The 27,030-nt window shown below is 43.4% G+C and overlaps 1 protein-coding gene across 3 annotated transcripts in view; it reads right to left on the reverse strand.

The window, feature by feature from the left end:
- Window positions 1–27,030, reverse strand: part of ARHGEF7 (Rho guanine nucleotide exchange factor 7) — a 182,107-nt gene that overhangs the window by 44,901 nt on the left and 110,176 nt on the right. For all 3 annotated transcript variants that reach the window (XM_090022132.1, XM_090022123.1, XM_090022142.1), the window contains one exon: window positions 21,044–21,166. In XM_090022132.1, the coding sequence (XP_089878258.1) occupies window positions 21,044–21,166 (123 nt within the window). The remainder of the gene's footprint in view (window positions 1–21,043; window positions 21,167–27,030) is intronic.

Consider the following 27,030-nt stretch of genomic DNA (forward strand, 5'->3'; position numbering starts at 1 on the left):
GGACAGAGCAGCAGGATAAATAAGCATACACCACTGCATGACAAGTAGACAGGTGCTCTGGCTTAGTGCCCCACAGAAAGTCCCTAAGCCCAGTTCTCAGAGTCTGCCAGCTTCCTTGCAACCCATTCCACTCAGCTGGACTGCAACTTAAAAGAAGCAACCAGGAAGTGGGCTTCACCTCACTGGTCTATGGGAAGGGCAAAAGCAGCTGTCCCTTGCTTCTTGTCCTGACTGGGATGACCCTGGCCTCTGGAAGGCATGGGAGCCTTTCTTCCTGCTCCATTCCTAGCTCCCAGGAAGAGTTAAGCCAGGGGACAGTATGCAGATGTTCAGTCTCCTGGGAGTGATTTCTCTCTCATTATTACTAGGTTTTTTTTCCCCCTACAGCACACATTTTTGCACCAGAAAAAACAACTTTAACATCTGCACACTTTTGGTTTCTACCAGGAAAACGGCGATTCTTTGTTTCGGAAAACAAAACAGAAAGCATCGTGCCATTCTGTAAACTCTTCACATGCCCATAACCTTCAGGGGCATGTGAAGAGAGTTTACTGTACACCAGAGGTGTCAAATTCAACCAGCTCCCCCAAACCAGCACTCCTCATAGGTTAGATCCAGACCACAGGATTCCATGCGAGTCAAATATGGACTGCAGGAAGCCTCATATGCAGCAGAATTCAGACCTGACAATGGCAGGGTAAGCAGCAGCAGCTAACACAGCCAGTGCTCACCGCCCTGCACATCTGAATTTGCCAGTGCATCCCGCACCTGAATTCCCAACCTCTCCTGGAACCCTGCAACCAGGTCAAACAGCTCCACAGGCCAAATCTGACATCCCTGCTATAAACCATTCCAGTCACTCCATATCACGAGAGATATAGAGGAAACAGAAAAGGTAGAAAGAATGGCAACAAAGGCAAACAAAGTTATGGAATCGTATCCCTAAGATGAAATACCAAAAAGACTAAAACTCTTCAGCCTGAGAAAGGGATGTTGAGGGAGGGATTGGGGGTGGGGGGGGAAAAACTAGTGGGGAGAAAGATCAAGTCATGAGTGGTTCGGAAAAAGGAGAAAAGAAACTATTATATTTATATTATGATAAAGATATATGATACTTCCTTTTTTTGATTTTAAATGTGCTACTTGATTAGTATATTGGGTGCCCTTTCACGCTGGGGCACTTCTTATGTCACTGGAAGTTATTTTGGGTTTTGGGAGGGGGTTTAATTAACAAAATCTCATTTTGAACCAATTCCCACAGGATGTTGTAGAGGCTAACAGCGTTACCAAGGTTAAGAACAGAACAGACAAATGAGGATACGTTTAGGAACCAAATAGTTAGGGATGTAACCGTAGGTTACGGACATCCCTAAACCTATGACAGCTGGGAAAAGTATGACAGGAAACAGACTGGTCTACCATACCCCATTTCTTATATTCTTCCTCTAAAGCTGTGACTTATTTGGAGTACCATGAGCAGCTTCCGAGAGTACAAGAGGGTGCCACACAACGTTAGCACTATTAGGTGTGCAAACACCTATACATCATTCACAAAATAAACCCAGAAATATCAAATCAAAATCCAGAGCATCTACAATATTGATAGTAGATCAGATTTTGGAGACAGACAGACACTTTTTATCTATAACTGAACATTTTAAAGGAATGAAATCCCTAACTGCACTCTCACACTACTTCATCAGATCTGACTCAAATTTACAAGAACTTGGCCTAACTTTGGTTAGCAAGTGATATTTACTTGTTTCTGGCAGCACTTTAGGACTATGGACAGAAATCACAGGTAAACCGGTATGAAGTGATCAGAAACCAGTTCATACCTGTAACAGAACAGAAGTTCAATGCACATAAACTGCTTTCAAAATGACTGAAAATAGTTTAAGATAAACCTGGATGGATGTACCATCAGACTTAACTGATTTAAATTCAGTCAGTTTACTGAACTTCTGTCTCAGACCCCACCCAGATTCAAGTTTGAATTCAAAGTCCCCCAGTATCCCAGGATGCTTTGCACCTCCCTCCTCCCTCAGAGTAGGCAAGTTAACCTTGCCCTAAGCCGTCTGCTCCAGCCAAACAGAGAGGCATGCTTTAGCACCCCCAGCCTCTGGCCTGGGCTGCATGTGGCTGCATTTGCGAATCAAAAGTTCACTTGCTTATCAGTTCAGTCTAGGCAACTTAGACCAACCTGCAAAAACTGAATCGATTCAGCTTCAGGCATTGTAACTGCCTGTACTTAGTCAAGATGTGCCATTTTAAATCACAGTCACGCTCAATTCCTTGCAACAAGGATCTCTGACAGTAAGACTGAGCTCAATTGTCAAAAACTGGCTTTGTAATATAAAATTATCATAACTGGTCAGGAAGAGGCCACAGTCTCTCTCTATCTGGCATTATTTATTTTGTTGCTTAAAAACTCCAGAGCATAAACACTTCACAAGAGGACCTACACTTCCATACATGCCTGTGACACACATACACCCTCACTTGTGGCACTGCATAATTTTTTCAATTTTTCCTTTAGCAAGTATCAGGAGAAACTTTAACACAACCTATTTGCCTCTTTCTTCCCAGTTCTTGCTCTCCTCTGCCCACACTATCCAACATGTCTCCCTTATGAACTGCTTCTTTTCAAACCACATCCTTCTTGCAACATTATCCAAATTAATATTTAGATTGCCCATCTTTTCTCTTCCAAAAACCCACGTGTTCAATTATGCATTACAGCTATGAAGATCTGTTTTGTGCTGCTCTTTATAGTACTAACTTGTTCCTTTACACTGTAAGATACAAAAGTCTTCCACTTTAATCCATTCAGCACATTACAGGCTCCACAGAGTGTTGTTTACATGTAGGGGAAAAGTATTTGCTGAGCCATTCTCTAGCACAATGCTTCTTACTTAGGAAGTCCTCCTACTACACAGCAATCATGATTACTAAAATCCCCCTTTCATCTCTACACTAACACAAAACTTGTAGTCAGGCCAACCAAACATTTGGAATAAAATACTACTGTTCTGATTGTTAATGATTGGTATTATGTAGCTGGCCATTTTTGAAGTAAGAACCCAATATGAGCTTATAAAAACTAACTCACATACAGGCACATACTATCTTTATGTTTATGTTTTCTTCACAACTTACCTTTTGCAATTCCCTCCTATGCATAGACACTCAACATTGAGCTGTTCCCTAATCTTCAAACCAAATACAGCCTATAATGGCAAGTTTTAAACCTAAACGAATTTGAAATAGACTCCAAGTCCAGAAAAAAATGTTTAACAATGGAAACACATTAGAAGACCTTCTAACAGCATGGTGTTAATAGATGTAATTAAAACCCAATTACAGAGTTTTGCTGCTAATATTGCTAGAAGGACAATGTTTTCTTTCATACTGTATTTTACCATGTTACCTTGAAATGCTACAATTTTTTTTAAAAAGCATATCAGTATTTTGTGTGGATAACTTAAGTTATATGGACCCCACTAAAACTCTGTTCAAGTGTTCAAAAATTCTACATTATTTAATACAGCTATGATATTATGCATATATACTATTTGGTGACAGGCATCATTTCAGCTCTAAGTGGATATCCTTGTAAATCGGATCAACAAAAGACTAAAAGACACTGGATGCAGATACTTTCAGTGAAATGTGCTTTAGCCATCCAAGATCTCTTTCAGTATTGGAAAACGATGGGTATTGGGCAACAAGCAAGCAAAAAGCATTCTACACAGTCCAATTTCTAATTTTCATAATCCAGCAGAAAAGTTAAATACATGTTGCTAGCTCAATATCAGGATTTTTTGACAAAATAGTGACTCTTTCATGTAATGTACTTCAGACTGGCACTTGTGAACACTAGCTTTTCTCCTTTTTGTTTACGGAAATGGCACTGTGAGCCACAGTTAAGAACAGTTAAAGTATACACAAAAGGAAAATGAAATTTAGCTGAGCCAAAAGTAATTATTACACTTTTGGAATAATATTTTTAGAGATTTGATCCTTTAGCCTTTAATTTATTCAGAGTAGCCTTGCAGGTATACCTGCTTTATCAAGATTAACAACTGGAGTTATTTCAACATAACTACTCGTGTTAATTTTACTGAATTAGTGTATGAATAGAAGCATACCACAAGCTTTTGCTTTATAAAATAATTTCTGATCTCATATCTGTGGCTTAAAGTACTTTCACCAAAATTCTGGCTCTCAAAAAATTATAATACTGATTTCTAAAGATGTATCACTATATTCACCCTTTGGTTTGTATAGCTCTACAGCAGTTTCAGGGTGCAAAGCAAAGAGAAAAAGCTAAAATGAGAAAAAAAACTTAAAAGTCTAATGTGTCCCTAGCAATTTGGAGGGCAAAAAAGCCACATACCATGCACATAATAAAAAGTATGTTTCTTTAAGATGACAACTTACACGTCTGAAGAAAGTCTCTGTTTATAGTAGATGGAACATGAACTCTCATTGCTGAGGGGTCTGAGGAAGGCACATAGACATCGCATTCTGAAAACACTGCAGTAAAACCTTGGTTTAATGAATCCCCGAGTCTTACAGCCTCGTGGTTCTCAAATGCTGAATTTCTAGAGCAAGCTCCTTACTCTGGGACTGTTGTTCAGAGTATGACATCAGCCTGCATACTTGAAGATTCTGGGATGCACAAAGTGGAGGAGGCACAAAGAGTTTTCTGACTCAGAAATGAATCTGTATTCCACGCTCTAGTTATTCAGAGTAATTGTGGTCTTGTAAAGTATAAACACAGCATGTACAAGAGCAGCCTTATCGATAAAGCTGAAATGAGGGGCAACTAACAAAATTGATACTGCCTGAATGTTAATAAAAAGAATACATTTTTTCCCCACTACTGATTTTTAGTTTTGTACCATCAAAGCAATAAAAAAAAACTAAACATTTTGAATATTAATTACTGTGACTGTTTGAGATAATTGAATAATTTCATTTATTAAAGTGTGTGTTGTGCCTCTTCCATTTATACTAAGACTATTATGTGCTATTCACTAATAACTTAATAAACATGCAAGGTTTTTTAAAGCTGAGGAAAATTTCATTTTCCTTTTTAGTCCATTGTCCATAACTTTACAATGTCTCTTTCACTTGATGATTAGACAGTAACCATTTAAATGCTGTCCCCTCAGCTAATCAGCAGCAACCAGTATGGCCAATGGGGCCCCTCCACCAACTGACAGTTGGGAGGGGATGAGGAGTGGTGGTGCACGAGGAAAAGAGCAAGATTTAACAAGTCACTGCAAAGCGTGCTTCTGCCACAATTTAGGTAGGTCTCTACTGATGATCAAGGCTACTCTTTAGATCAGTGGTTCTCAACCTTTTAGACTCAAGGCACCCCTTGGAAAATTCCAACACTTAGTTTTCACTCTTTTTTGACTACAGAAAAACAACAGAGCAATTCTTTTGTGGCAAAGAATTCCAGAAGACCACAGCAGGTCAAAAATTTTTAACGCTGTTGATTCCTATTTGAAACCTCTGGCTGCATCTGTAAGAGCAGGGGAGTACGTTTAAAGCAGCACATACAGTAGTGGCACACGTTCGTCCTCGCCAGTTACTACAAAGATGCTCTAGCAACAACAGCCTACTTGCTTGAACCTACCCCAGCTTAGCTGTGCATCTGTCCATTCCAGATCCTGATGCATATCCTAGCTGGGCTGTTCCCAAATGTATTTGGGCCACCAGTTCCTATTCACATGTTCCAAATGCAGAAAGAGGCCAATGAGGCCACTCCAGGGTCATCCCCAGGAGCCACTCAAGCATGCCAAAGACCAAAGTTCTCAAGAAGAGCTGCAGAGGGACATCTTAGAGCAGCCCCACTAGAGTATTTCTCAGTTTTGAGTGCGGTACAGGGAGCAGGTAGGTGGGCTATACTCAACAGTATGTGTTTACTGCTGCCACAGTGCAGATATAACCCCTAAGTGGCTTCGGCCAAAAGCAGTTTTCAGTATTGCTCCCCAGTCCTAAGATGCAATTCCAAGAGCCCTGTGTACCTGTTAGGACTGCTACTGGTAGCCTTTGGCGTGGAATGACTGGTACACAGGAGCACAAGCAAATCTTATCCTGAGAAAGATACTCCTAAAACAGAGTCACTTTCCACCTTTATTTCCCAAGGAAAAAGTCAGTGTATATAGTGGTTGGGTCCTTACCCCTCACACAAGTGGTGCTCCTGAATGAGTCAGTCTCTTCTTCCCTGCCGTTACCCTTTCCTGACACCCCGTTTGTAAACAAACCTGCTGCATGGTAGACTGCCTGATCTCAGCTGCACAGCACCAGTCATCAGAAGTTAAGCTCTAGCTTGGATCTTCCATTATCTTAGCCATTCATTTCAACAAGTGCAGGACCCAGGCCACAGGCTTTCATAAATTAAAAGTAGTTTCTGCTATGAAACATGCCCTTAGACCCTTCTGGCCTTTCAACTGAATGTCCCATTTTTAGGATTTTTCTCCCGTTATGCAATGGAAAGCTCACACCAATACAATAAATTAAGCCCTAGCCTTGTAAAAAGACAAACACAACTGCCATCAATGGGACTATTCATATGAGTGAAATTAAATACATGCATAAGGGCACAGCCATATGAGCAAATTACAATGAGTTAAAAGGCCAGGGAAAGTTACTATGCGCTAGCTGCTCCGCAGCCACTCTGTGCACCCAATTTTTTGCATATGGCAAATAAAAGCTAGTTAGGAGCAGCATAATTCTCAGTAAAACAGTGCTAAAAATTGACAAAGTTTAGTTTCTTTTTACCATGGGGTAAGGACAAACACATAGACAGTGGCAGTAGGTAAAAATGTTTAAGCTGTTAAATCCTCTGAACAACTTATCCAACAAATACTGTTAGAAAAACAGAACCAAAGTCACATTTATTCCTGGGAAACAAATTTGATGGTTCTGAAATAATCCCTGGGATATAAAAACATTTGTCTAATTTTACAAAGAACAATATTTACTGAGAGAATAATACTTTGGTCGGTGACCCTAATACTTGGATCAAGTTGCAATGTTCCAAACTTACCAAAAGGTAAAAAGTGAGACTCCTTGGTCTGAAAGCACATTTGTTTGCATATTTAAGCATGAATATTTAAGACTATTTTTTCTAAATAATTTCAAAGATCTATTCTTGGCCAACATATTTTTCCAAATTTCAATTACCACTACATAAGCCAATCCTACTCTTCAGGTTTAACTCTAGGAAAAACAGCTTTTACTGTACATATGAATACATAGCTACAGTTAAGGTCCTTAAATTGTTCTTGCCTTTACAGAATCCCATAGGCGAAATAGAATAAACAAAGAGAGGACTCAAATGGTCAAATAATTTTGTCCAAAGCTTACTTCATTGTCTTCAGCCTAGATACATACCAAGACAAATATTTTTAGTTAAATGGAAAACTGCTTACAGGTTTAAACGAAGACAGGGCCTAATAAAAGAGACAGATTTGAATGGCAGATTTGGACTCAAACTTCATTGACAGGTAAAGCCTAAACTCTGCATTCAAACGGCCTTGGTTCTGAGAGTTAAAAATCCAGATTTGTCTAAATTTGAGGGATGTGAGAAAGGAGAAAAAGTGGGTGGCTATATGAGATTTTTATGGATACATTTTTGTTTTGCTTCGTTGGAAAATACTAATTTTCTGAATCAAGAGTTTCATTACTAGTTTTCATCAACTTTCAATGAAAAATAGGCAGGGTTCCAGCAGAACTATCCATGGCTTCCTGTCATGCTGTGAGCTGATCTTGACTCTGTGCCCCAGAGCTAGGACCCAAGGCTTCCTAACTCTCAGCTGTAGAGCAAGGAACCAGGAAGCCTCAACTCAACATGGAGCTCTTAAGACTCCTGAGCTCCTAGCTTCCTGAGAGTGGACTCTAATTGAACAGACCAGGGAGATTCCAAGGAAGTGCAGGATGGTAGCAGGGATCTGGGTCATCCCACCATCCATTCACCTGAGTTGAACTTGTCATCTGCTACCACCAGGGTAGAACAGATAAACCTGCCCAACACCATGATTTTAATAAAGCATTCCAATAACATTCTAATTTCAAACAGAAAAAAAAACACCCTAAAAATGTTTCATCTACAAACAGATCTATTCTATACCCTGGCAGTTTTGGATCATTTCCTTCCTCTTTAGGATGGCTTTATTCTGAGAAGTGCTGTATGTCATCATCTTCCACAGATGTCAGTGGGAGTTGAAAGAGGTCAGTACCTATGGATCAAGCTATGTAATACTTCCCTTCTCTTAAACTGAAAGAGGCAGCTGCTAGAGGGATATTCTAAGCTCTTGCAGGCATCCTCTTAGTTGAGCCTCTGGGGGCTGTCCCAATTTTAGGGAACAAGCCAACAATTATTCTCAATATCTGACATACATGAAGAAAAAAAATATGCTGAAGCAAGTGGCAAAGTTACTACTAGTTTTAGAAGGATTAGAGTGAGCTCCCACATTTTTAAATTTAAAATTATTCTTCGTATCAAGTTAAATATGAAAAGAGGCTGTCAGGCAAGAATCCGATGAAAGAAGCTACTCTTGGCAGAAGAAATAAGAGCTAGTTAAATTTTGATTAGGAAATTTAAATGCAAAATAAGGCTCATCAGGATTCAATTTTTAAAATCGATAAAATTCAATTTAATCCGTCACTCAGACCAACGAAAAAAATATTTCCATTGGTAATCATCAAAATATATAGAAAGGAAACAAAAAAAATTGGGGACGACAGTAAGGAAATATGGGGCAGAAAGTGATGCACACATGCTCATGCACAAACACACACACGCAGCAGCTGCTGCAGATGGGTAAGGGGAACTCCGGCTGTGCCACCCGCATACTGCTCCTCTGGCAGCAGCTTGGATAGCTTCTGCAGGAGCTGGAGGCCATCTTGGTAGAGCTGTGCTGGAAAGTGGGGAGTGGGAGGGTCAGGGCTGTTGGCAACCAGAAGCACGGTGCCGCTGGGTGCCAGCCACTTGCTCTGTCCAGGTCATAGCCAGGGGTCGGGCACCAAACGCCATGCAAACCCAGGCCAGCCTCAGAATGATCAACACTCAGTGGGAGTTTGGCCCCTGCCCCAGTCACTCAGGGGTCAGGCCGGGCAGGGGTTCTGGAAACACAGGGAGAGGCAGTGGCTGCCCAGCCCAGAGAAGGAAGCTGCTCCCCACTCCCCTTAAGCCCCATCTTGCACATACCAGTGAAGGGGCGGCCCAGCCACTCAATAGCTACGGCCCCTACCCGTCTGGCCCTATACCCCCAATTTCATGTAAACCCAAAAATTTTTTAATCAATTTTAAAAAATTGAAACATTTAAAAAATATATTTAAAAATTGTATTTTAGTATTTTAAAATTTAAAAATTTTTTTAAATTTATTTTCTACCAAGCCTACGTATAATGAACATTCAAAGAAATTAAAACCATAGTATTTCCCAAGGGAAAGCAATGTTTTAATGTAGATTTTAGTAGTGTTCACTTCAGCTGCAGCAGATGTCAGAATACCAGAGCTCATGCTTATATACACAGCACTATTTCACCAATCCTTCTAGCCAAAAGGGCCACAAGATGTTAGCCCTGAATACTGCTGGTAAGGCATGGCCATAGTTCACAATTGTTTGCATCCATGCCCTAAGCCTTCTGCAAGGTTCAAAGATTTCCAGGTTCTTCCTTATGCATGAAGTAAGCAGTACTTGAGGCATTTACACAGCAAACACTGACACCTCTACCTCATCATTGAACCCCCAGACTTCGTCATCACCAGCTGCAGTCTACACTTTGACACCAGCCTTATTAATTCCTCTTAACAATCAACTTCAGCACTTTAGCAATCAACTTCAATCAACACTCAACTCTCCATCAAGTTTAGTCCCATATGCACCCTAATAGTGTACAGCCAGCGCTATCAGCAAAACTTTTATATGGGTTTTATATACATTAATCAGAGCTTATATTACTCTTACTCAAGCATGGCTAATAGAAATATATTTATTTACCATTGAAAGCCAAGCATAATCTGCAGGCCTCTTGAATTCTATGAAGGGGGAACACCTCCACCCACACACCCTCCCATTTTTAACTATTTATTTATTTGATGTATAAGCCACTCTTACCCAAAAAAGGCTCAGGCCTTTTTAAAGGCAACATAAGCTACATGACTAAAATAAAATATTAAGTAATAAAACAACTCCCTAAATGATACCTAAGAATGTAACCCTAACTGCTAAAAGACTTCCTAAATAAGGTCTTACAATGCTTCTGGAATATGTCCAATGACAATTATCCTTTAAAGTCCTAGATGTGAGACTATACCAAAGGTTTAGTTTGCTTTGTGTAAATTTCACATGGACAAATGCCTCATGGACGAATTTCACACAGATTTATTGAGTGCACCTACATAAGACTCTACGGCAATTTGGTTACTAAAAACTGTGCACCACTGGGACTGCACAGTATCAGACACATGTAGATGTACCCACTGACAACTAATGTGTCTTTGATACATTGTGGGGGGAGAAGGGAACTTACTCTTGATGCACCAAAAGTTATAAGTGTTTTACAATTGTATACTAAGCAATGTAGGCAAACTCTATGCACACACATGCAACTAGTGAAGTTCATAACTGATCTCATGAAAATTACAAGCTCTGATAGTAAAGCTGATGGGAGTTTATAATCTCCAAATGACAAACCTGGAAAATCTTCCATTCTTCTCTTTCAAACACTCCACATAAATGTGAAAATAGCAAAATTGGAAAGGACTGTGAACACACTGGAGAACCGAAGCACAACAGAAGAAACTCAATGGATTGAAAACTGGGTTAACAGCATGAAGTTCAATGCTGACAAATGCAAGGTGATATACAGTGGGAAGAATAATGAAAACATAGAAAATGGGTGACAGCTGGCTGGAAAAAAGTATTACAGAGAAGAATCTAAGAGTCATGAAGGATCACAGACTTGGTACAAGTCTGCAGCATGATGCAGCTGCAGAAAAGGCAAATAAGATCTTGGGCAGCATCAAAATAAATATTAAGTGCTCAACACAGGTGATATAGTGCCTCTATTTGGCACTGGGTAGGCCTCATCTACAGTATTTGTATACTTTTGAACTCACATTTTAAAGGGTCATGGAGAAGTTAGAGAGTGTCCAGAGGCAGATGACAAAAATGATGCAAGACTTAGAAAGTAAGCTATGTGAGGAGAGGCTGAAGCTAGTCATGTTCAACTTGCAGAAAAGGTGCTTAAGAGGGGACATGATAGCAGTTTTCAAATATGTGAAGAACTGCCATAAATTATCTCTTGCTGCACAGAGCAAAACACATGAAGTTGCAACAAAGTAGGTTTAGACTGGATATCAGGAAAATTCTTCTCTGTTAGAACAGTGACAGTGAAATAGGCTGCTTAGGGATGCTGTGCAATTTCCATCACTGGAGACATTCAAGAAGAGGCTGAATAAGCATTGGAAAGGAATGATCTTGGAGTAGCTATGTCTGGAGTGCTCAATAAAGAACTAGTCAGAAGCATATACTTCCCCCACCCCAAACAGACTGCAGTGAGATTTAAAAAAGAGCTCTGCAGTTTTACAGCAGGTAGATACAGGAGAGGACCACACTCAGCAGCACGAAAATGAAGTAGAGCTCCATGATCTGGCTTAGTTATGAAAGAAGATTAAAGGAGCTAGGATAATATTTATAGAGGCAATACAGAAAGGGGAGTTCTGGCTGGCCAGTTAGAGGAGGTTATGTGGAGTTATGTTTGCTGTCCAAGTTGCAGACCAGAATGGAGGGTTTTTCCCATGCTTCTGTGCTTTGTTTATTGACATATGTGACCAAAAAAAGATTCCCCCCCGCCCCGTACTGATACTACTTATGTCGGGAGGTTTTTTTGCCATCCTCAAAGGCATCCCAGATAAGCATGGAAACAGAATGATCTAGGAGTAGCTATGTCTAGAGTCCTCTGCAAAGAGCAACAGTTAGAAGCACAAGTTTCCCCCACAACCCAAATGGACTGAGGTAGCCAAGGCTATGATTCTAACTGAGCTGTGCCAGTGTTCCTGGCTGGGACTAAAGCCTGTAGATTCCTAGCTAGAGGGTCATGTCCCTCTATTCCAAGTCAGCCTAATCACCATGTTTGGGGTTAAGAAGGAATTTTACCTCGTGGTCAGATTAGTATGGACTGTAGGGGCAGAGGCTGCCTCTCACTTGGGGGAGAACAACATGGACATGGCCCTCTTCAGCATATTTTAACAAACCTTCCAGTAGCAGAATACTGATTGCAATTTTTCCCCTGCTTTATCTGTGGTAGATTAGGGTGCTATCATACAACTACAAGACAAAGTTGATTGTATAGTTTTAACAACAGGTCCAACGAAGATTTGTACAGGATAGGTTAGACAAGGATGACCAGAGGAGGAGGAGTTGGTGCCACAAGCAGAAGTGATGCCAACACTTCCAATGGGAAAGGGAAGAGAACCAGCCCGGGGCTACGGCAGGACATGGAGCAGAACAACTGCCACCAGCCCCAGAAAGCGTTGCAGATGATGACCCCTTTAGAGGAAGGAATGGCAAAGTGTGGGAAAAAGTTCACAGCTAATACATCATCAGAGAACAGCCAAGGACAGTTCATGAAAGTGCTGGGCCAACAGGAGAAAGTAATATAGACACAGGGGTGGAAATGTTCCACCCATTTCTCTCACAATATATCCTGACTGTTATCATAAGAGAAACAAACAGAGGCAGAAAGAAGATTCAGGGAGTGGAATCAGAGCAATCCTGAAAATAGAAAGGAGTGAAAAAAGCTGGACGAAACAAAGTTGAAAGCCTATGCTGGCCTCCTGCTGGTGAGTGGTCTATACCACAGTGGTCACAGAGGCACTGGAGTTGTGGGAGCAACGCACCAGGCGTCCTTGCTTCTGTGCCACCATGAGTTTAAAACGATTCTGTCAAATCACCAACTACCTGAGATTTGACAACAAACTGACACATGAGGAAAGGAGAGCTGTGGACAAGCTTGCTGCCTTCAGAGATATTTGGACACAATTTGTAGAGCAGCTTGGGAAATGGCAAGTTCCAGGAACACACCTGACAGTTCATGAGTAGCTCACTGCATTCAGAGGTCACTGTCCTTTCAGACAGTATATGCCCAGCAAGCCTGCCAATTATGGCTTGAAAATTTGGTGGTGCTGTGATGCAGCAACATCATTCCTCCTGTATGGAGACATCTATCTGGGCAAGCAACCGGAAGCTACATGCCAAGGTAATCTTGGTACCCAGGTCATTGAAAAACAGTTTCATTCCTGGAACAAGACAAGAAGTAATACTGTGGGTGACAATTTCTTCACAAGTACTGACCTGGCAAAAAGACTGCTACAGCAGAACTTGACCTATGTGGGTACAATGCAGAAAAACAAGGCTGATATCCCAAATGAAATGCAAGCAAATCAAAGAAGAGAAACTTTTTCATCCATTTTTGCTTTTGATGGGGAACTCGCCCTAGTTTCCTATGTTCCAGAGACATCCAAAGTTGTGCTGCTGCTGCAAGCATGCACCATGACTTGTCATTGGTGGAGAACAAAGAAAGCCAGACATGATCCACAACTACAATAAAAACAAGGGTGGGGTGGATAACCTTGACTACTTAGCCCATATGACCACCTGCGGATGGAAAATCAACAGGTAGCCAGTGACACTTTTTCAATATGCTGGATGTGGCTACCATTGCCAGCTTCATCATTTGGCTAGGCCACAATGCAAACTGGAAGCAAAGATCACATTTAAGAAGACAGCGCTTACTTTTTTGCACGAGCCTGGAGAATAGCTGTTTGACAGACAAATAAAATGAAGAATAATGGATACACGTAATCTGTCTATATCCGTCAAGTCTGGTATGACTGCCCTAAATTACAAATTGCCACAACGCACACCAGTACTACTTTCTGCAAGCACAAGTGGACATTGTGCTTTTTGTTCAAAGGACAGATGACCGCAAAACCCTGAAACGATGTGAAGCTTGTAAGTGATCTGCTTGTGTACACCACACTGCTTGCTGCTTTGTGATGAATACAATATTTAGTTAAAACAGTCAGGAAATGTTTTTGGCAGTAATTGTTGGTTTGAAAACAGTGTGAACTGCAGACTTAGCAAATTGTTCATTCACGTTTTCAAACTCCAAAAAAGTTTAAATTTTGTTCATAGTTCTAGTGAAATAATATTTTGGGTTCAAATCATCATAAATACGCTTTCAAACAATTTGTATGTTCAATAAATAGTTTTTGGTACATTTGTACTGTGGCCACTGGTTCCACTTTGTTCATGTGGGTGGGATTAACAAGTTACCCCACGAGACCAACCATGTCAATTGCGGGGTAACAGTTACCCCATGAGAATAACAACGATTACAGTTTCATGGGAACAGATGAGGGCTACAGGGGGTCCTGGAATTCTATGAAAATTAGCAGCAGTTTGAAAACTGCTTACACTTAACTCCTAACTTCTTTATGATACCTTAAAAAATGGAATCTTCAGGGGCTTAAACCGGTAACCATTTAAGAAAAGAAAATGGCTTAAAAATATTAAATAAAGGCAACGGAATATCAACGGATTATATTTCTGTACATGCATCTCATTCGAACAGATATTATGACATTCTGAACAGGAGCCCATTCATAAGGGCTCACTTCCCTTTGCCTCTGTCTCTGATAAACCGTCAAATTACCTTGAAACTACTGGCATGTTTAAAATGTATTAATCACTCCATGCTATGTGATGTCTACAAGGTTGGTTTTGTAGACTCAAAAGCAAACACATTATTCAGAGGAAGAAAATTTATCCTCTCAAGCTATTAGTACTTCCTCTCACAAATTTCACTCTGGCCTCAGAAGAGCTCTGAAGCATTAAATGGTTTTTCCCGAACCCATCTTCAGATCTTAAGAAATTGTGGGTGTTTACTTTTTACTTTCTTAGTACTTGCCACATCCTAGTTACACAGAGAATCCCAGCCCATTCTATAGGAAGAGGGGAGAAAGCAACTACTTAAAGCATAAAATAAGAAAGATTCTCTAGACTGAAAAGCTTATAAAATTCTGAGACCCGAGTTGTATAAAAAGCAAACAGGAGAGCATTGATGAAGTTATTAACAAGAAAGCAGAGGGAAAAGCATATGGGGAAAAAGGTGTTAAAAGGAAAACAGTTAAGCTGCCTTAAATGACTAAGTGCTTCAGTTTTATACTGTTAAGAACAAGAAAGAGCCATGTTCCAGACCATAACTTTTAAAATAAAGAGTGGTTTCAGAGAAAAGTTGTTATTGTTGAGAACGAAGAATTTCATTATGTCCAGCTGCACAGGCATGGTAAAGATGGTAAAAGGCCTTTAAGGCTGTTTACTGAGTAGAAAAGCAAAAATATGCATGGACAGCATGGAAGCTAATGCCTGCTAGCACCCTCTATGACATCTAGCTTAAGGGAGAACGACATAGTGGTGGATGGGTCATTTTCGACCTGGAAGGATGTGGGCAGTGGGGTCCCCCAGGACTTGGTCCTCAGGCCTGCACCGTTCAACATCTTTATCAGTGACTTGGACAAGGGGGTAAAAAAGCACCCTGTTCAAATTTGCTGACGACACTAAGATATGGGGGGGATATGGACACACTAGAAGGCAGGAATAGGCTGCAATCAGACCCAGACAGATTACAGGGGTGGGCAAATGAGAACAGAATGGGTTTCAACACTGACAAGTGCAAGATACTGCACCTGGGGAGGAAGAACAAGCACCATACCTACAGACTGGGGAACTACCTTTTCATCAGTGCAGAGGCAGAAAAGGATCTTGGAATCACTATCGATGCCAAAATGAACATGGGCCAACAATGTGGGGATGCAGTCAGGAAGGCCAACCATACCTTGTCATGCATACACAGATGCAGCTCAAGCAGGTCCAAGGAGGTGATCCTTCCCCCTCTATGCGGCACTGGTCAGGCTGTAGCTAGAGTACTGCATCCAGTTCTGGGTGCCGCACTTCAGGAGGGATGTGGACAGCATGGAGAGGGTCCAGAGGAGGGCCACTTGCATGATCAGGGGGCAGCAGGGCAGGCCCTACGACAAGAGGCTAAGGGACCTGAATCTGTTCAGCCTCCACAAGAGAAGGCTGAGCGGGGATCTAGTGGCCTGTTATAAACTAGCCAAAGGGGGACAGCAGGCATTGGGAGAGTCCCTGTTCCCCTGAACACTACCAGGAGTGACTAGAAATAACGGTCACAAGCTGGCAGAGGGTAGATTCAGACTAGACATCAGGAGGCGCTACTTCACAGTCAGGGCGGTTAGGATCTGGAACCAACTTCCAAGAGAAGTGGTGCTGGCACCTACCCTGGGGGCCTTTAAGAGAAGGCTAGATGAACACCTTGCTGGGGTCGTTTCACCCCAGTACTCTTTCCTGCCATGGCAATGGGTCGGACTTTATGATCTGCTCAGGTCCCTTCCGACCCTACCAACTATGAAACTATACAGTAGGAGGGTCATGGCTCCGACTAAAGGTTTAAAGCAACAAGCAAGGCTGGCTAAGGACACAAGGAGCACACCCCAAATGTCCTGAAAAGGTAACAGAAGAGCTTCTGCAGCATATGCTCACTGAGAATCTGAAGGAGGAAATCCAGCTGTAGGCCAGTCAGTACCTCCACTTCTTAAATTAACAATGAAGCAAACAGCAGTCTGGTCCCAAACCCTCTCCCCTCTGCAAACATGTTCTAGGCAAGTCACGGAATCATAGAAGTAGGGTCGGAAGGGACCTTGCAGATCTTCAAGTCTGACCCCCTGCCTGGGCAGGAGAAAAACTAGGCTCAAATGACTACAGCCAGGTAGGCATCAAGCCTCCTCTTAAAGACCCCCAGGGTAGGAGCCAGCACCACTTCTCTTGGAAGTTGGTTCCAGATCCTAGCCGCCCTGACTATGAAGTAGTTCTTACGGATATCTAATCTAAACCTACTCTCCAACAACTTATGGCCGTTATTCCTTGTTATGCCAGGGGGTGCTAGGGGAAACAAGGTCTCTCCCAGACCTTTCTGGTCCCCCCTAGTGAGTTTATAGACGGTCACCAGGTTCCCCCTCAGCCTTCCCTTGTAAAGGCTGAACAGGTTCAGGTCCCATAACCTCTCTTCATAGGGCCTGCCCAGCTGACCCCTGATCACACAGGTGGCCCTCCTCTGGACCCTCTCAATGTTGTCCACATCCCTCCTGAAGTGGGGCACACAGAACTGAAAATAGTACTCCAGCTGTGGCCTGACCAGTGTTGCAGAGAGGGGAAGGATCACCTCCTTGGCCCTGGCTTGAGATGCACCTGTGGATACACAACAAGGTTCAGTTAGCCCTGCCAACCGCGAACTTGCATTGTTGGCCCATGTTCATCTTGGAGTCAATAATGACTCCAAGATCCCTTTCTGCCTCTGTGCTCTCAAGAAGGGAGTTTCCCCATCTTATAAGTGTGCTGTTGGTTACTACTGCCCAAGTACAGCACCCTGCACTTGTCAGTATTGAAATGTATCCTGCTCTTGTCAGCCCACCCCTGTAACTTATCCAGATCTTGCTGCAGTCTTTCCCTCCCTACTAGCGTGCTCACCTCACCCCAAATTTTGGTATCATCAGTGAATTTAAACTGGTTGCTTTTCACCCCATAGTCCAAATCACTGATAAAGAAATTCAGCAGCGCTGGCCCAAGGACCGAGCCCCTAGGGACTCTGCTGCCCACTTCTCCCCAGTTCGACTATGACCCGCCCACCCCTGCTAGCTCCCTCAACACCCTGGAGTGGAGAGCATCTGGATCCGTTGATTTGAACACGTCCAGCCTCTCCATAAGCTCTCTAACCCGGTCCTTCCCAACCCGAGGTCTGGAGGCGTTCCCCTCGAGTCCGTCTTGCATCACAGTGGGGAAGTCCCGGTCCCTGCCCAAGAAAACGGAGGTGAAGAATTGGTTAAAGAGGTCTGCTTTCTCCTCTGGCGCAACCACCAGATTGTCCAGAGGATCTGGCAGGGGCTCCACATTTCCCAGTGCTTTCTTCATCCTCCCTATATATTTGAAAAAGGACTTTTTATTATCTTTGATTTTGGACACAAATCCTAGCTCTATGTCCACCTTACCTTTCCTGACAGCCTCCCTACAGGCCCGAGCAGAGGAGGTATACTCCTCTTTGGAGATAGCAGCCCCTTCCACCAGCTGTGCACCACCTTTTTTGGCAATCAGGCATTTCCGTACACCCTTGGTGAGCCAGGGGGGCTTTTGGGTACTCCTGCCCCCCTTGCTTTTTGTTGGGATAGTCACCCCTTGAGCCCTGAGTATCATCTCCTTAAGGAACAACCACTCATCTTGGGCACTGAGCTCCCCTGCTCAAGAACCCCAGCGCCTCTCCCACTAATCTCCTCAATTCATTGAAGTTGGCCCTCTTGAAGTCTAGGGCTACCGCCTCGCTGCAGGCCCTTGACACCCTGCGCTGGATGGTGAATTCCAGCAAGTGATGATCGCTATCACCCAGGTAGTCAAGAACCTGGAGGCCCCGTACCAGGTTGTCACCTGTGGCCAGGACCAGGTCCAACAGGGCATTTCATCTGGTTGGACTGTGCACTTCCTGAATTAAAGCAGAGGTCCTGTATCTCAGCCAGGAACCTCCTGGAACGGTCCGACCTGGCTGACTGTTCCTCCCAGCAGATGTCCAGGTAATTTAAAATCACCCATGACAACTACATCCTTCGCCTTAAGTGCCTCTGCAAGCTGGCCCGAAAATTCCCGGTCCAGCTCCTCCCCTTGGTCGGGGGGTCTGTAGTAGACCCCACCGTTAAATCCCTCTCCCCACAGCCCCCTTGTATCTTGACCCAGAGCACTTCAGCTTGCCCCTCTGACCCCATTTTGCTGGCAGAGGACGTGTATTGTTCCTTGACAGAGTGCCACACCCCCACCTTTCCTTCCTTCTCTATAGGTGTATTACAAGAGTGAAGTCCTAAATATCTATAGAACCAAGCTACCACAAGAGTGTGGAGTTTGAGTGAACAAGAGGAATACTTATTTCTCACAACCAACATTTTGACATCAATATGCACTGCAATCCCTAAGGTCAACCAAAAGCAACTTCCTGCAAGTACCATCAAAACACAGATAGCATAAACATGTGGGAAGTCATTCAGCAGTCATTCTTCAGCTCAAACTGTCTCCCCCATAAGGCCTGCCAAAGTCCAGGGCTGTATTAAGATTTTCCTATTTTGGCCGAAATTTAGCAATCGAAGCTAGGCTGGGTTATTCAGAGATGCTTGGGTCAGAAGGGATCTTAGCAGATCATCAAGTCCAACCCTCTGCTCTGGGCAGGAAAGAGGGCTGGGTTCATATGACCCCAGCCAGGTGCATGTCTCACCTCCTCTTAAAGACCCCCAAGGTGGCAGAGCACCACCTTCCTTGAAAGCCTATTCCAAATTCTGGCAACCCTTACCATAAAGAAGTTCTTCCTGATGTCTAACCTAAAACTGCTCTCTATCAGTCCGTGGCCACTGCCCCAGTTACCCCAAGGGGTGCACTGGTAAACAGAGCATCTCCTATTCCTTGCTGCCCCCCCCGGTCAATCTTTAGGCAGCCAGAAGATCACCTCTCAGCCTTCTCTTGCGGAGGCTGAAGAGATCCAGGGCCCTCAATCTCTCCTTGCAGGGCTTTGCCTGCAGGCCCCTAACCATACGAGTGGCCCTCCTCTGAACCCTCTCAAGGTTATCCACATCTCTCTTGAAGTGTGGCACCCAAAACCGGACACAGCATTCCAACTGCAGCCTGACCAGGGGAAGTATCACCTCTCTGGACATGTTTGTCACACACCTGTTAATGCATGGTAAACTGCAGTTAGCTTTACTGATCACTTCATCACCTTGATGACTCATGTTCATCTTGGTGTCAACAATGACTCTGAGATTCTTTTCTGCTGCTGTGCTGCTGAGAAGGCCCCTTCCCAGCCTGTAAGCGTGCTAGCGATTTCCTCTCCCGTTGGTTCAGGTGGTTTCTATTTTACGGACCCACCTGAACCATTATATGGTTCGGGTGGGTTTTACTTTATGTTGTTATTCTATTTGCCTTTTAAGTTTTGTTCTCCTGTTTGCTTTCCTGTTTTGTAAGTTCTGCTGTTCTACTGTGAGCTACTCTGAGCCTTTCCTGGGAAGGGTGGTACATAAATACATTGATAAATCAGGTCACTGTCTTGAAAGACTGCATTTCACACACCTGTGAAAATAAGTTTTTCAATATATGTGATCATACATACTTACATATCTGAAGTAAGATTCCACCCCTGCATTTGTGTTCAGCCTCTTAAAGACTATAGGATAAGTTATTTTTAAAGACTAAATGATAAGTGGCAGGTTGTAATTATCTAATAATGGATTATGCCACAATTTACAAAAACAGCAGTTCATTTAGGTGGTCTCAAAACAAGCATCATGTATACTATAGCTTCTATCACATTTTCAAAGGCTACAACAGTGGTGCTCAACCTCACATCCATGGGCCAAAACCATCCCACAGAGCCAGATCATCCTGCCTACAGACCTCCACATATCTAGAAATTTGGCAGTGGGGAGCAGTTACAATTAACACTGTCATCTCTCCCCCAAATGGAAGTTCCAAGCCCTGCAGGCCAGATGACATGGTCCTGCATGCAGAGGCACAGCCATGATCTGGTGGGGAGCCCAGTATGGCACATGGAGCTGCAACCATGGGCCTGATTTGGTGCACAGGGCGAGGGCCAAGCATCAGACTAGCCTCGTACACCAGATGGGGCCCACGGACTGGAACTAGCCCACAGACCAACCCCATACCATTCAATCAGCTCACAGGCCAAAAGGTTGGGTACCACTGGGCTACTGTGTACTTGCAAAAGAAAAGCCTATGTGATTTTTTGAAGTATACTTAAACTTTTCTTTAACTGACACACACGTACAGAATATATTTGCGACATTTAACCACTTGTGCATGTCAGTTTTAATTGAATGCAACTAACGTACCTGTGTTCTGTGAGAACGTTTACTGCTGACGGATGGTTGGCACAGTATGCAAGGTACAAGCTTTTCATCTGTGGCATGAGACTGAGAAAACATCCTCCAACTCTCTGCTGAGCTTCAGGCAGCCTGAGATGAAGAAACATAAGGGAAGATTTAAAAGATAGCAACACTTTAAGGACAAAATGAACAGCAAGAACAAGTCACACTTAGACAAAAGTGATTTCTAATTTCACTTGAAGGCAAGTAGATGACTTTTAGTGTACTATTTACATAATGTATAAATCTATATAATGATGATCTTGTAGATATCTGTCACACACAAGAAAGAAAACTGACCTGCAAAGTAAGCTTGGTAATAACTAGTTTGCTCTGAACTGGTACTAAAAACTAATGGATACCACAAATGGAGCAAAGCTTTTCATTAGGATTATACGATGAGCTTATCTTCAGCTCTTGGTTCACTTCTTTTAGTAGCCATTCTTACTTTGCTCACCCAACATATTCATAGATTCAGATTGTTAGGGGCTGGAAGGGACCTTGAAGATCATCGGGTCCAGCCCCACAACTCTAGGCAGGAAGACAACTGGGGTTAGGTGACCCCAGCAAAGTGACTATTTAGTCTCCTCTTGAAAACCTCCAAGGAAGGTGACCGCACCACCTCTGGAGGGAGCTTATTCCAAAGTCTGGACACCCTGACTGTGAAGGAGTTTTTCCTAGTAGTAAGCCAGAAGCAGCCTTCCAGGAGTTTGTATCCATTGGTCCTGGTCATTCCCAGGGGTGGCCTAGTGAACAGTTGCTCACTGAACTCCTGATGCACTCCTCTGATAGTGGTAAGACACTCCTCCTCAAGTCCCCTCTCAACCTTCTCTCATTTAGGCTAAAGAGGCCCAGGTCCCTCAGCCTTTCCTCATATGGCTTGCCTTGCAAAATCCCTGATCATATGGGTGGCTCCTTCCTGGACCTGCTCAAGTTTTTCCACATCCTTATTGAAGGGTGGCACCCAGAACTGGACACAAGTACTCCAGCTGTGGTCTCACCAGTGTGGAGTACAGCGGGAGTATCACTTCCTTAGTTTGACACTACATGCACTCATTGATGTACGCTGGCGTGTTGTTTGCCCTGCTGACCACCACCTTGCACTGATGGCTCATATGCATACAATGGTCAATCATTACCCCTTTCGGCTGCGGTGCAAGTTACACTGTCACCACCAAGCCTATATATACGTTGAAGGTTGTCTACAGATGGAACACCTTACACTTGGAAGTGTTAAACTTCATCTGGTTCCGGTCTGCCCAACTCTTGCACCTGTCCAGGTCTGCCTGTATCTGGCAACCTATCTTCTGGTATGACCAAACTGCCCCATAACTTGGTGTCATCCGCAAACTTGGCAAGAGAGCTTTTCACTCCCCCATCCAAATCACTGATGAAGATGTTGAAAAGCACTGGTCCAAGCATGGACCCCTGAGGGACACCACTGGCCACTTCACACCAGGACAACACAGATCTGTTCATGAGAACTCTCTGGGTTCTACTGTGTAGCCAGTTTCCCACCCACTAAACCATCAAGCAGCTGAGTCAACCATGTTCCAGTTTTCCCACAAGGATATCATGGGATACTAGATCAAAGCCTTTTGGAAGTCTAGGTATATAACATCTACCATGTCTCCTGTGTCCACATGGCGAGAGACCTGGTCGTAGAAGGAGATGAGATTGGCAAGACAAAACCTACCCACGACAAAGCCTTGCTGGCTGTCATTCAGAATCTTACCTTCTGCGAGCACACTGCACAGATTCTTTGATGAGCTTTTCCAAGATTTTCCCTGGGATGGAAGTTGGGCTGAACCTATAGTTACCTGAATCCTCCCTTTTCCTCTTCTTGAAGTTGGGCACAACGTTGGCCCTCTTCCAGTTCTCAGGGATTTCCCCTGTGCACCATGAATTCTGAAAGAGCTTTGCCAGCGGTTCTGCGATGACCTCAGCCAGCTCCGAATCATCACAGAAGTAGGGTCAGAAAAGGACCTTGTAGATCTTCAAGCCCGACCCTCTGCCTGGCCAGGAGAAAAAACTGGGCCCAAATGATCCCAGCTAGGTAGGCATCAAGCCTCCTCTTAAAGACCCCCAGGGTAGGAGCCAGCACCACTTCCTTTGGAAGTTGGTTCCAGATCCTAGCCGCCCTAACTGTGAACTGTGAGTCCATCTGGTCCTGCTGACTTATACATGTCTAGCTTTTCTAACTGGTATTGCACCCACTCAGCATCCACAGCGGGGAGGCTGTCAGTCCTGGCATGTCTCCTATAAGCCTTATCTCACTTGACTTTCCCTATGTTCTGGTAAAATACTGAAACAAAGTGGGCATTCAGGAGTTCAGTTTTTTCCTGAAGTTGGTTACCAACTGTCCCGAGGTGTTAAGCAGAGGTCCCATACTTCCATTTGTTTTTTTTCTACCACCTACATACCTAAAGAAGGACTTCTTATTGTCCTTGACTCCCATAGCTAACCTAAACTCCGTCAGCACCTTGGCTTTCCTGATCATTCCCTAAAAGTTCTGGCCAATGTTGTATAGTTCTCCTTGAGGACCATCCCTAGCTTCCACGATCTTTTCTTCCTTGAGAATTTCTTATAAACTTTTTGTTCACCTTGCCTATCTGAGGTTGTAAATACTAGAGCAAAGACTGCTGTCCCTTTAAATGTTATTCCCCACTTAACTGATATTTTTGGCTGGAGCAGGTAGCAGCACTGAGGTGGGGTTGCCAGGGAGGTATGATGAATTTGGGGTTGCTGTAAGCCCACCCACAGCTTCTCTCCTCGCCCCCACCCAGTCTCAGTGCCACTGCTGCCCACCCCAAGTGCAGCCCCCCGGCCCAAGCCCACAACCTGCCCTCGCCCCACGCACAAATCCCAGGAGCACATGCCCCCCATGTCTCCCCTGAGATGTGCACAGCAGCAGTAGCTACCCCCTCCACATTATCCCACCCCCTCCCCAAATAAGCTACCTGCATCTCAATCCCATGCCCCACCCCTACTGGGCAGCACCTGCCCCTGCCCCAATTCACCATGGAGACCTTGATATGCCCCTTACCCCTACCCCCACCCTCACCCACACACAGACTTACTGGCCGGACACTCCTCTCCAAACTGACAGGCTGCATATTGGCAATCAGATTGGTATCAGCCAATATGGCTGGTTAATAATCGGCCATCAGTATCAGCCAAAACAATCTTCATTAGTGCAGCCATAACCATAAATATTTACAGTGGGATGCATACACAAATGTTAGCACATTTTATGCAACATACTGCAGAGACACTTGAAGTGGGACAATGGATGTGCAAGTCTGAACAATCCTGGGACAAAAGGCTTGCTCCTAGGATAAATGAGATGTCTCCTTCCCACAGTGATTCTCAACCTTTTTAAACTTGAAGGTCCTCTGGGAAAATGTCAGCCCTTAGTTTTCACTCTTTCTTTGCCTATAGAAAAGTAACAGAGTAGCTTTTCTGTTGCAGAGAACTCAGAAAGACCACAACTCTGGATTTCTATTTAAAATCTCTGGGGTCATCCTGTGAATCATGTTTGTAAACTTAACAGTGCTAACACAGTGTGGCACCCTGGTTAAGAATCACTGGTTTACAGCCACAGGACTCCAGTTGACCACTGTCGATAATAGTTTAGCACCTACCATGAGAAGAACTATACTATTTTCACTGTGTTCAGAATACTTGTATATAATAGAGGTGAGAACAATTCTGTCTTAATTGAACCAGTTAAACCTTTCAGCAGTAATCAAAAGAGGTCCTATTGCTAAACACTTTTAGCAATCAGTCAGTTACTGGGGTATAGCAAGTTCCAACAAGATAACATTCCTATCCTGCCTCAATAAATTACTTACAGATTGTATTTAATCAAAAACATTACCCACTTCCTTAAGTTTGTTTTCAATAGGAACAGAATACCACAAAAAATTCAGCCACACTAGTGCAGACCAAACTCTTGACATCTGATCCCTTCTTCAAGAAAATGCAACCACCAATTGCAGCAAACTGAAGCCTTATTACATGGTAAAAGAAATCCTACCCAAAATGATGTCGGAATAGATTGTGTAGATCTTTGTAATACGATATTTCCTCTTCTTTCATACATACTCTGATGAGCTGTGAAACCACAACATGGACATGTAGGGACAAGTAGTTAAGTGGTATCTGCGTATCTTATTGACATCCTATTCCACTCGGCTTTAGAAAAGCGTTAACGGAAAAGATGGATGGATTTTTGTCCTGTGCCTCGTGGCGAGTTAGTTATAAGGCAAAGATAAAGGCATGCAACAACAGCTGTACATTTTCAGGTATTCAAACAAGATGAAATAGGTTTGTACTTCAACTCTCTCCTTCCCCCACAATCTCATCTCCCCAATTTTATTTTTATTTTATCAGACAAAATCAGGATCCCTACTTATTACTATACCCAATCACTACAGGTCTACCCAAACTGAAGCAGCAGCCAGCTAATTTCTCAGGCAAATTGCAGAGCTAGCAGCCATTTTCATGAGGTTATTGTAACAGGACTCCTCCCTCCCCAGCTATTCTTTTTGGAGGAAGGGCTGCATATTACAACAGTTTGAGAAAGTGCTGGCTATCCTTGTGGTATCCCTTACAGGATTTCTGGCCCATCCCTAACCTTCCATAATACTTCTAAACTAGAGCTAGTATTGCACACTTGATTTACCTTGGATCAACTCCACAAACAGCTTAAATCCTGTATAGAAAGTTACAACGCACCTACCAAGGGGACAACTCAACAGAAGAGCAGCGTACCAGAACCTGCTTCCCTGTTGGCATTCTATAGGCTATGCAGCAACTTGCAAAGCTTCAGTTTAAATTCTTGCAATTAAACAGAAAGCAATATTTTAAAAAATAGACTATGAAGTCAGAGGGAAAAAAACCCCAAAACATCCAAATAGATGAGAAAATAATTTAAACACCTGAGCAGGGAATATGATCAGAAGAGGAATATGGCAGAAAAGTTAAAGGCATCTCACTTAGGCCCCACCTACATGTTATACTTACGGCATGATTAAGCAGTTAATCATGCCTTATATTGTAAGCCAGCAACGTGTTCAGTCAATTAATAGCATGATAAAACAAGCAATAATCCACAAAGTTATTCTACAAAAGAAGCGTCATAACTTTGTGGCTCTTTCTTATCATGCCATTAACTGAATGCGTGGCCAGGTGCTCCCCTGGGAGCCCCATCAGTAGACAGGACACCCAGCCACAGGAGTGTACCACCTACTGTAAGCCCCACAGCTGATAAGGCTCATAGCACAGGCAGCTTTTATACACTCCACCTAGCTGGGAGCCTCGTCAGTTGATGGGGTCTGCAGCAAGACCCACGTTCCATGCGTTGCCCTCACTGGGAGCCTCGCCAGCCACACATGGAATGCTGCCCCTGCTGTGAAGCACAATAATGGCCTTCTTCCTCACTGGCAATAAGACATAATAGGATCTGATGCTGGATCCTGCAATAATACACCCATGCCACGCATGTGGTATGGCAGGAGCTGTGACTGTGTGCATCACGCATCAGATGCTATCACTTCTTTACTTGAAAACCTAGAGAGTGACCCTTAGATGCAAAGACGCAAATTCAAACCTAACTTCAGACTCATACTTCATGCTGCCTAGTCATCAATGAATATCTCATCATTTGGGCTTGAGAGTTAAAGGCAGCTATGCTACTGGGTATAGAATCTAGAATGCCTTAACCACAGTAGTCCAATGGACCATCTAAGCTTACATGAACCCTTAAGCTTTTGATGTTTGGAAATGGAAACCTTATATCAGATGTGCTAGCATCTATGATAAGACAGGTCTCATGGCTTGTCTCCGTCCACAGAAGGGGGTGAGGGGTACTTCAAAAGCACATATAAGCTTTTATTTTTGAGCAGCAGATGAGCACACTACTAAAACGTTTGGCAGCACAAGGTAGGACA

The sequence above is a fragment of the Crocodylus siamensis genome, chromosome 1 (genome assembly GCF_052110815.1).
Source record: "Crocodylus siamensis isolate JL-2025a chromosome 1, ASM5211081v1, whole genome shotgun sequence".
Classification (NCBI taxonomy): Eukaryota; Metazoa; Chordata; order Crocodylia; family Crocodylidae; genus Crocodylus; species Crocodylus siamensis.